The sequence below is a fragment of the Pungitius pungitius genome, chromosome 9 (genome assembly GCF_949316345.1).
Source record: "Pungitius pungitius chromosome 9, fPunPun2.1, whole genome shotgun sequence".
Classification (NCBI taxonomy): Eukaryota; Metazoa; Chordata; class Actinopteri; order Perciformes; family Gasterosteidae; genus Pungitius; species Pungitius pungitius.
The window spans coordinates 9,701,314-9,712,126 of NC_084908.1; the positions used below are offsets into that span (position 1 = coordinate 9,701,314).

General features: G+C 43.2%; 2 protein-coding genes across 2 annotated transcripts; one reads left to right on the plus strand and one right to left on the minus strand.

Moving 5' to 3' along the window:
• The first annotated feature begins 4,290 nt into the window (after window positions 1-4,290).
• On the plus strand, window positions 4,291-9,384 carry taf5 (TAF5 RNA polymerase II, TATA box binding protein (TBP)-associated factor). The gene is made up of 11 exons (XM_037473253.2): window positions 4,291-4,740; window positions 5,310-5,538; window positions 5,635-5,950; window positions 6,049-6,212; window positions 6,614-6,749; window positions 6,834-6,954; window positions 7,040-7,169; window positions 7,697-7,861; window positions 7,959-8,136; window positions 8,471-8,648; window positions 8,807-9,384. The coding sequence occupies exons 1-11, from the start codon at window positions 4,320-4,322 to the stop codon at window positions 9,019-9,021; spliced, it is 2,253 nt and encodes a 750-aa protein (XP_037329150.2). The 5' UTR covers window positions 4,291-4,319; the 3' UTR covers window positions 9,022-9,384.
• Window positions 9,385-9,386: 2 nt separating this feature from the next.
• atp5md (ATP synthase membrane subunit k) lies at window positions 9,387-10,745 on the minus strand. Its single transcript, XM_037473258.2, has 4 exons — window positions 10,619-10,745; window positions 9,790-9,895; window positions 9,598-9,691; window positions 9,387-9,504 (listed from the first exon to the last, which is right to left on the minus strand). Exons 2-3 carry the CDS (start codon window positions 9,874-9,876, stop codon window positions 9,602-9,604), a joined length of 177 nt encoding a protein of 58 aa, XP_037329155.1. The 5' UTR covers window positions 9,877-9,895; window positions 10,619-10,745; the 3' UTR covers window positions 9,387-9,504; window positions 9,598-9,601.
• Between the last annotated feature and the right edge of the window lie 68 nt (window positions 10,746-10,813).

Below are 10,813 nucleotides of genomic sequence, written 5' to 3' on the forward strand. Positions count from 1 at the left end.
AATGCCTTGCTCGTGGGCACATTGACAATGTCAAGCCGGTATTTCACGTACCTAAACTTAAACAAGGTCGCTTCTGCATGTCTATGACTGCGTGCAAGATCCAGCCTTCCAGTATAGGTCAGTGTTGAATAATGCAAGCTCTGCACATTTCAGCCCCCAAAAGGAGAACGCTAGTGCCACAGCTCTGACTTTCCACCCATTACTCTGCCTGAACGGGTAAAAGGTTTCAAAACATGCATCAGTGCATGCACGCACACAAGTATTGGCCAAAAACAAATAAGAACAGCCTCTAAAAAACAAGGACCGACGGATAGAAGCTAACCGAAAAGCTTTGCCGTGAGTCACAGTAACATTAAGATGGCTTTCAGGGAATTTGATAGCCACCTACATCCTATTAAACAACTGGTGTAAGAAGAGATCTGAAGGTTGGATAAAGGTTTAGAACCGCAGTGGCTTCTGGGGAGCAATGCAAATAAGATTTAAATCCATCGAGTGTGTGTCTGCGCACCACGTCCAACAGATTTCACAACAGGTTCATTAAAAGAAGGGCAGCTCTGTTTTATTGTTTCACCCTCGAGTGATTAAACTGGATGACGATGCGATTCCTCCTTGTTGCCCATGGCTACCAGAAAATAAATCCTCAGCCCCCTTTCTCCCTATCTGCTCACTTTTCACATCATTGCAAAAAAAAACTGCTTTACTGTGACTGTGTTTCATTCGCACTGTTTCCTTTGCACCTGCCTCCCCCCCCGTCGCTTTCACAGGCTCATTCCAGCGACTCTCCGTCAACCGCACATCCTCTGCATCCTTTTCTCTCCTGCTACTGCTCCCCGAGCGCTGCCACACCCCTCTGTTCCCTGACCCAGTCCCCATCCCACCCGCCATGCTGCCTTACCCTTCCACCCCTCCTTCTTCTCCTTTCTCTGCCTTCATCTCCATCCCCCCCCCACCCTCCTGGGCACCACTCTCTCCCCCACTCCCTTTTTGCTTCTCTTAGGGCATTTTCCACCTCTTCAGAGAGTCACACTTCATGAATTATTTACCTGTGAATTTGAGGGAGGGGTGTTGCTGCGTTTCCTGGCCGTTTTCTGCTCATAGGATGACATGCAGGGTTTTGGGGGAAGGAAATAACTGATTGAAATGTGGAAGTAAGACTGTCTGCTTCACACGCTCGCTCTCATCTTCATCATTTTGTGTTGTAATAGGTGGTTGTTTTATTTTCAGGGTTATCCATGGCTCTAAGCAGACATTGTCTTCTGGAGATGGTGAATCTATTTCTAGAAATCATTAAATGCAGCTCAACTGCACCACGTCTGGCAGCAGGGAAAAGGATGCACCCGACACGTGCATGCGTTAAAATGAAAGTGACTAAAACTGCAACGCCCCGCTCTGATCTCCCAGGACTACGTGGCTCGCTGACACCTCACGCACAAATATTCACATACACACTTTGCTTCAAAGTGACTCTTTTTTTAATAGCTTTTGTCATTTATCTTTTGGGAGTTTAAAGCATATGATGCCTTGAACGTCGGTAGAAGTGATATTAAACTATACAAATTCAATGTCTGAAATCTTCATTTTCTGCTCATTTCTTTCACACTTGGGGTGATGCCATCAATACCAATTAGCACATCTGCTATGAACCTTCCCCCAATTCATTAGAGGATATTTTTACTGGCACATACACATGACACCTTTAGGGGACGTCCGAAAACAGCGCATCTCCTGAAGCGCATGGAAACACAAATGAAAAGCTGATGCAATGGTGAGTATTACGTGAATGTAAAATCCACAACAAGTACAGGGACATTTCACATGAAAGTGTGATGTTTGGAGTGAATGATGGTTTCTTTTCTCTCAAACTCTATGTTGTGGCATTACAGCAACATTAATTACAGGGGGGGTTTAAGTGCACATGGAAAGGTTTTCTTTGATGGTGTTTGTGTGCTCCTCCAGAGCTGTCTCTGCAGGGGGATGCCACACCCTGCTGCCTCCTGACACAGAGCGGCAGAGCGGGCAGGGAGAGAGAGAGAGGGAGAGGGAGGGAGAGAAAGACGGGAGGTTGATGGGAGAATTCTCCAGCTTCAGCACAAAAGTTGAGGTGTGAAAGGAGGATTTCACTGACCATTTGTCTTTACTATTGAAGAGAGGATGTGAGCAGCTTTACATTTATTAAACATAAGACCACACACACCAAACTGGCTGTAGCTTAAGACTAAAGGTTACAGAAGCGGGTTTTGTGACGGTTATCGTTGGTTAAAACATAAAAAGCTTTGGGGAAAAAGTAGAGATATTTTTTTCCGGGAGCCATTTAATGTTAAAGGAGAGTAAACTTTTTTATTTTTAAACTCTTGACATCTAGGCCAATACCATTGTAAGAAATCAAATGTGCACTGTTTATTGGTATTGTCAGTGTCTGTACGTCAAAAGCTCATTGTTACGGGGGGCTCAGGTGCTAGACATTGCATTCATTACAGGCCTTCATAATATATATGAAGGCCTGCATTGAATGAATACATACATGTAATGAATATATATGAAGGGAGCACTAATAGATTCTAAATTAATCAAACTTAGCCTGACATGTCTTTCAGCACGTCAACTGCATATTTGCTATGGTAAATACTATATATATACATATACTGTATATATACTATAAGTGAGTACTTTATAGCACATACATTAAAACATTAAAGCACTCACGTATCCTCCTCACACTCCGTCATTTGCAGCGCTACAATGAACCTGCACTGATGACCACGCCCTGAGCCTCTGATATTGAAGTGTTTGTCTCCTAACAAACATCCCCCCTTCATCTCCACCTCTCCTCCTCCCAGAGCTACGCCCACGTCATGTTATACAACGCCCCACTGCTCCATCTGTGAACCTCCTGCTTCTACAACTGCATCTCACCTCGACGAAAAATAATTTAGACGTGCTTATATTGTATTAGAATTAAGACTGATCTTAAACACTATAGGAAAGACTTGAAATAAATGCGGAATGGTCCCAGTGAAAAAAATACTTTTTGAAAACTAGAAAAAATGCTACAAGGTATGATATTCTACTGACAGCTGATCCAAGTAATGCAAAGTCAGGGGTATGAGTGTATCTCTGAGGGTTAGGGACATTCACAGAGGGAAGGTGTGTTATTGCGCAGAAATCTAGCCTCAGTAGAATGAAAAGTGAGCACTGCTGATATTTTTATGTCATTTCTATTTGTCGTGTATTTTTTGTTGTTGTGGATGTTATCTGGTTTTTGTACTCTTCAATGGAACTATTTCACGCTATCAATGTATTTTAGAAAAAAACAAACATAGGAAGGCTCCCAGGACAGTCTGGTGGGGATTCTTTTATTTGATGACTTTTTCAAAACATATTGATTAATCTAAATAATTGGTAAAGTAAGCAATAGAGACGATTATTATTTGTTCTGTCTGTTCAGGGAGGTAATCTGGTTGGTACACTCAAACTGTGCAGGTTATGTGGGACTAAAGTGCCACCATGTGTTGCAAAATAGTACGTCTCTAAAATAAATCAAACACGCTATTAATTTTAAAGTACAAACTATCTTCACGTTTTATATGATAATCAGTGCTCAAATACATAGTGTAAAGGAGTTTCACTAGAATGAAAATGGTAGAGAAGTTGCTAAATACGGAAATATCTCATTTGAGAACAGCTGGAGCTAAAATGAACCCGTTGATGATAAATTCATCGATTATATTTTCAGAATTTGTTACAATAACACCCGCAAAACAATTTTTCTTTTGACGCGGGCCGCACGCAGCTGTGATTGGTCAGCTAACTACATCCTTTCCGGAGTCTCATGCTTCCGGTTTCATAGCATAATACCGACAATATTAAAATAAAGATTTTTTACGAGGGAATGAATCAGATTGAAGAGCTTTTGTCGGAAGAAATCCGTAAATATGACCACATATAAAACCCGTCATTAGCGGACTATAAGGACGCACGGATGGCCTCCGATTCATGGAGGGGGAGCTCCGCAAACGTCGGTTTGCAGGTCGAGGGGTGCACAAAGTTGTGGAGGACAATACGAGACAAATATGTGCGCGCCCATGAAAAGCAGCAGTGGCGATGCAGGGGACAAAAAAGTCTCTGAAAATAAATAAACAAACCAACGACTTCTACACACAAAGCCGTCACTCTCTAGGTCGCCTCCAACTAGGCTGAAGGCGGGACTTCTGCTCCGCACAGGATGACGTTTCCTCAGAAAGCACCAATCAGGTCAACTGATCTCACGCGACTAACGTTTCCCGTTTTTAAACCTCGCACATGCGCATTTCATTTTTAAAATGGCGGCCGTACAAGGTGGTCCGGTAGACGCGGTTGAAGAAAAAGACATAAAAACCGAACCATCGAACGATGGCTCTGGAAGTAACAGTACAAACGACGGCAGAGCGGCCTCTACGTCCCCCGGTTCCGGGGCGCCGGCCGCATGCACCAAACCCGCGACCGCAGCGCCGGAGGACCAGCAGACGCTGCTGGCGGTCCTGCAATTCCTCAAAAAGAACAAACTGATCGAGTCCGTGGACATTTTACGTCGCGAAGCGGGATTGCCGGAGGATTCACTCGATCTGAAAGGGGGGGACTCTTCCGGAGCGGGTTCGGGTGGTGGTGCTGCTGCTGGTGCTGCAAGCGACGCCGCGGATGCGAGCTCTCTTCTCAGCCGTGTGACCGCCTCATCCGCCGCTGTCGCTCAGGCGCCAACTAAAGGTCCGATAAACAACCGGGCTTCTGTAGTTTCACTGCCAGAAACACTGTTGAAAGAGCATCACCTGAAGTTTAAAAAAAGGGATTTACCCCGTGAATCGTGAACTACCACGTTCATGACTACTATAATCCTAATCCTAACGTGTTGACTTAGTCTTAGTAAAAGTTTGATTTCAGGTTTCATGAAGGCGGGGGGTATTGAAGGATGCTTGAGTCACTTGGTGATCTGTCGTCTTTGACTTTGTAGTGTGTTCACTCATTGTCCTGTGTTGTTGGGGTTGCTACATGTATTTTGATTTTGTTTCTTTAGCAAAACAATTTCATTCAAATGAACCACGAATTCCAATGAGTAACTTCTTATTTTGATGTTGAAGATACAAAACCAATGGTGTCACAACAACATCTGGAGAAAGTCCTCATGTTAGCAGGTTTTTCACACCGCTGTTTAACTGGCTTAGCGGACACCTCACAAGTTTACAGTATTTGTTGTAAAGCCTTGATGTCTTTATTCTTTATTACCAAAATGACTAGTTAATTAATAAAAAAACATATCTTGGTGGCCTCTCTAACAGCTGCTGGGGAGGACCAGCCCGACGTCAATGTGGTGCTGTCAGCTTACAGCCAGCAGGGAGACCCAAAGCTGTACCCGGTTTACTACAACGGCCTGAAAAGGTTCATAGAATCGGTTTTGGACTGTCACCGGGCAGAGCTGTCCCAGGTCTTCTACCCGCTGTTTGTGCACATGTACCTGGAACTGGTGTACAACAATTACGAAAGTGAGGCCAGGGCGTTCTTTGAAAAGTGAGTTTCCTTCGCACAAGACCTTATACATTTAGATTTAGCATTGAATCCCACTCAGTGAATGAACCATGCTCCTTTTGTTTTTCTCCTTCACAGGTTCCGCGGCGATCAGGAGTGTTACTACGAGGACGACTTGCGCGTTTTGTCCAGCCTTTCCAAGCGGGAGCACATGAGAGGCAACGAGACCCTGCTGGACTTCCGCACCAGCAAGTTTGTCCTACGCATCTCCCGAGACTCTTACCAGCTGCTTAAGAGGCACCTGCAGGAGCGCCAGAACAACCAGATCTGGAACATCATACAAGAGCATCTCTACATCGACATCTTCGATGGCATGCCGCGCAGCAAGAGCCAGATCGACGCAATGTCCGGCAGCCTGGCCGGAGAGGCCAAACGAGAGGCCAACAAGGCTAAGGTTGGATATATATGATTCCTCTTCTTTGTCACCACACCCTTATTTTCCACTATTGTTGAATTCATGACATGTTCTTGTTTTTATTCTCATTCATTCAGGTTTACTACGGACTGCTGAAGGAACCGGAAATCGAGCTGCCTCTTGATGATGAGGATGAAGAGGCAGAGAATGAGGAGGGTAAACCCAAGAAGAAGAAACCCAAAAAGGACAGCGTGGGCTCAAAGAGCAAGAAACAAGACCCCAATGCACCTCAACCGACTAGGTAGAGATTTTGGTTGAAGATATTTCACATTTGTTTACAGAAAGATTCCAAATGTGTCCCACTTTATTTCCTGTTGCTCTGTATGTGAGCGGACGGGGAGTAAACCTGAATCCAAGCTCCGTGTGTTCTGTCACCAGCATCTAATGCTGTTGCCAGAGCAGTAGGGGTCATTGGAAGTTTGCTGCCACGTCGATGGACACTTCAGTTAAACATTACGCTTGAACCTAAACTTTTAATTTGAAGGAAAATACTTATTCACACACGGGACAAGAAAGATAATAGTGTTGAACCTGCCACAGCATTCACATGTTCGGATGTTTAAAAGTTATAATTTCAGTTTTTGATCTTATTTATTTTTTTCGCACAGTGACCGTCAACATTGTGGTTTTTGTTTTTTTCAGGATCCCTCTTCCAGAACTGAAGGATTCAGACAAGCTGGACAAGATCATGTACATGAAGGAGGCGACCAAGAGGATCCGCCTGGGACCAGAAAACCTTCCCTCCATCTGCTTCTACTCTTTTCTCAACGCATACCAGGTATTAACTCCTCAGCGAGCCGGTGGTGGACAGCAGGAAGTTAAAGCTGAATCCAACTAGGTTCATGTCTAATTGTCGCGGCAGGGTCTGACTGCAGTGGACTTCACGGATGATTCCAGCCTGATCGCAGGAGGCTTCGCTGACTCCACAGTGCGGGTGTGGAGTGTCACACCGAAAAAACTCCGCAAGGTCAAGTCTGCAGCAGGTACAGTGCAAGAGACAGTGACCATGGCAACCCGGCGTGCTGTCATTCGGGCTTTCTACAACACAAGTCTCTTTTCTCTCTCAAGACTTGAATCTGATTGACAAAGAGTCGGACGATGTGCTGGAGAGGATCATGGATGAGAAGACGGCCAGCGAGCTTAAGATCCTCTATGGACACAGTGGCCCGGTGTATGGCATCAGCTTCAGCCCGGACAGGTAGAATAATAATTAAAATGTCTGTGTTTGTAGAGCTCTTTAAACGGTATGCAAAGAACATGTACAGAACACAACACAGCAACACATGAAATACACAGCAGTAACAGAATGAAAGTGCTAAACAAATCAAATTGAACATTTTAAATGGCAGAACCCAAAAACAGAAACTGGTGGGGGGGGGCGATGCAGTGACATTTTTAGTTTGAAAGATGCCTGATGGATTTCCTCGGGCTGAGTCTTTCAGAGCCTCTGGATTCTAAATTCAGATTCAGGCCTGAGGGGTTAAAACATTTAATTCCTTGTATTAACTTAATGGATGCTTAAAATGATTTCCAACACAGATAGGCTTCCAATGTGAAGGAGATAAAACAAAAGTTAATGTCATCAAACTTGTGAGCTTAGTTTTCTTTCTACTTTGGCAAGTAATACAGTAGTCTAGGTGTAATAAGATTAGAGAATTTACAATAGTTTCTGTAGCTTTAACATTTAACTTTTTTATAATTGTGGTAATTCCTTTTGGCTTTCAGAAACTACTTGCTATCAAGTTCTGAAGATGGTACAGTCAGGCTGTGGAGCCTCCAAACATTCACTTGTCTGGTGGGCTACAAAGGTCACAACTACCCAGTGTGGGACACCCACTTTTCCCCCCATGGGTACTATTTTGTCTCTGGGGGACATGACAGAGTTGCCCGGTAAGAAACTTTTTTTTTTCCCCTCTCATTCTTCAGTTCAGAGAAAAACACACTGTCGATACAGTCCATGATTGTCTAACATTGTGCTTTCTCTTAGTCTCTGGGCAACAGATCACTACCAGCCTCTGAGGATATTTTCTGGTCACCTCGCTGATGTGACCTGCACCCGCTTCCACCCAAACTCCAATTACGTGGCTACCGGTTCTTCTGACCGCACCATCCGACTGTGGGATGTCCTGAACGGAAGCTGTGTGCGCATCTTCACCGGTCACAAGGTCAGATGAGTCACCTAATCCGTTGTGTGAAGTATTTTAGCATTTCAAGTTTTTTAGATATTATTATGGTTACGTTTAGTTTGCTATCCGCACAGAGCGGAGTGATCCAATTTAGTTTAACTCGTTCACATCAGCAACTATTGTGACATAGAAAACCAGGTTGATGCCAATAAAAAATATCCAGTTTTCGATTTAATTTATACCCAGGAGTCTTTTGATTCTATAATTTTTGATAAAGGCTTGTAAGAGTCTCAGGTTTACACTACAGCAATGCTAGAGGAATCGACTGCTGCATTGAACACTACTCAGCCAGCCTTCAACGCTTGTCTTCCAGGGTCCCATCCACGCGCTGGCCTTCTCCCCCAATGGAAAGTTCTTGGCTTCAGGAGCCACTGATAGCAGAGTTCTTCTGTGGGACATTGGTCATGGGCTAATGATTGGAGAGCTCAAAGGCCACACGGACTCCATCTACTCCCTCCGGTTCAGCAGAGACGGAGAGATCCTGGCCTCCGGTGGGTGACATCTTTTAATTTGACATAAATTCAATATTTATTAACTGTCATGGAACTCCATTGCAATTTTTAAAGCTACTCTGCCTTGTATATATTCACAGATTTGGAGGTTTTAATTTTCCAATTAAGCTTGCACTGACGGTGTCTTGTTGTTCTAGGCTCAATGGACAACACGGTTCGTCTGTGGAACGCTACGAAAGCATTTGATGATTTAGAGACGGATGACTTCACAGCAGCTACAGGACACGTCCATCTACAAGATAACTCCCAGGAGCTTCTGCTGGGAACCTACATGTCCAAATCCACACCTGTCATAAACCTTCACTTCACCCGCAGAAACCTGCTTTTGGCTGCTGGTTCCTACAATCCATGAGAAATGAAATTGACAGAAGCTTGAAATAAAGCAAATAGAGATCCCCTGCTCCCCAAGTAATCAGAGAGCTTTGTGGCGCAGTTGGAACAAAACTGTATTAACAACTTACGCCTGCTGAGAATTTAGCTGTGGATGAAGATACAGATGTAGCCGGACTCATTTTCCGGCCCTTAGTCGGAGAGATTCGGGCCACAAATCGAGCGGATTCATTGCAGACAGCCCTTTGCCATGATAAGTGCCATTGTTGAAGACTTTTTCCTTTTATCACTGCCACAAGTACAGCTTTTTCAACACTTGGCTAACATCTCCGTATCATAGTATTTTATATTGTTGTACACTGTAAATAAAAAAACATGTTTTCTATGTTTTGGGCATAAATGTTCTTTATTGTTTACATGGGGAAACCAAACAGTCATATTTTTTTACAAGCATGTCCAGATGCTTCCTCCTCTACCAGCTGTTAGAAACGATCTAAATGGACACCTGAAAGGAGACAATGAGGGTTATAAGATAAATGAATGGAAGATTACCTTCCTAAAGTACAATGGATTTGGAAAACACGATGTGAAGACTTACATGATCACTTGTCTGTGACAGCGGCCTGTTTCTTGGGCTTCAATTTGAAGAAAAGGCCAATGGCTAGAATACTGGCATATGTGGCCAATACACACTGTTAAAAAAAGGATGATTAATGGGAATATCAATTTCGTGTTTCACTGTTAAACATGAAAATACAGTTTATTTATTGGTAAGGTGAACACAACTCACATTCCTCCTTCCTGTGATTGTGTATGCGTTGAAGTACTTTGCAAACCCAGTGAACTGGTGCTGGGATCCTGCGTCGTGTCCTCCCATTATTGATTGTTAAATGGTCCTATAACAAGGAGAATACATTTGATCTGTACAGTAAGTAGCAGAAACAAAATACTTGAATGACAGGAAATGAATTACCAAAAAATATAATTTTCAAAGATCCTGTTAATGTAGACTTATATCGAAGTAACCCAAATATATTTATTATATCTTATATAGTTTTCATACGGTTGCACAAACCAAGTCATTTAAAGAAGTAACCTTGCGCCATGAGAAACAAAATATAAATTAGCAGATTCAATTTAAAACAAAATCGCAGTTTAACTAAGTTACTGACATGACCTTTAAACTCGTACAAATCACACCGCATTTGAATTAAGTAAGAACTTGCATCTCATGACAGAACATATTGCGTTGGCTTTACGTCTTATTAAGATCATTTCTAGCTAACAATGTCAAGACGCTAAAAACATACTTTTGCGAAATACTCGTTCATAGACTTATCTATTATTTTTGCTTAACTCATGGGTTTTTCTTAACCCCACATTTCATTCAGACTGTATTTCATCTGTCAGTAAATAAAGTAAACGTTGTTAGATAGCTTGATGGCTAATCTAGCCTGCTAACATAGCTAACGTCGGTTGCATTTTAACACCGTTCGTTAACCTTTAGATAACAAATGCCTGACAGAGGCGTGTTAAAGACAATATCGATGAACTGCTACTCAGGCTGCTTGTTGAACCAAACGTGAAATGTGTTATTTTGTAAATGTGTTAGGACTTACCTATATCAGCTCGACCCCTGTGCAGACAGAAAGAGAAGGGTGCCCTTCAGTAGAGGCCGCGATGCTTGATGTGTTAGGAAGTCCCGCCTACACTCATAATCAGGGGATTTGTCACTATTGGTCCAAACGGATGTCACTCAATGCTGGCGTCTAAAACGGCCATTGAATGGCCGATAGTTGTGTCAATCGCATTGT

Coding starts and splice junctions, on each gene's coding strand:
- taf5 (XM_037473253.2), top strand. CDS start 4,320: ATGGCGGCCGTACAAGGTGGTCCGGTAGACGCGGTTGAAGAAAAAGAC. Junction 5,539..5,634: donor GCCAGGGCGTTCTTTGAAAA/GTGAGTTTCCTT, acceptor TCTCCTTCACAG/GTTCCGCGGCGATCAGGAGT. Junction 5,951..6,048: donor GAGAGGCCAACAAGGCTAAG/GTTGGATATATA, acceptor TCATTCATTCAG/GTTTACTACGGACTGCTGAA.
- atp5md (XM_037473258.2), bottom strand. CDS start 9,876: ATGGGAGGACACGACGCAGGATCCCAGCACCAGTTCACTGGGTTTGCA. Junction 9,692..9,789: donor CAATCACAGGAAGGAGGAAT/GTGAGTTGTGTT, acceptor TTTTTTTAACAG/TGTGTATTGGCCACATATGC.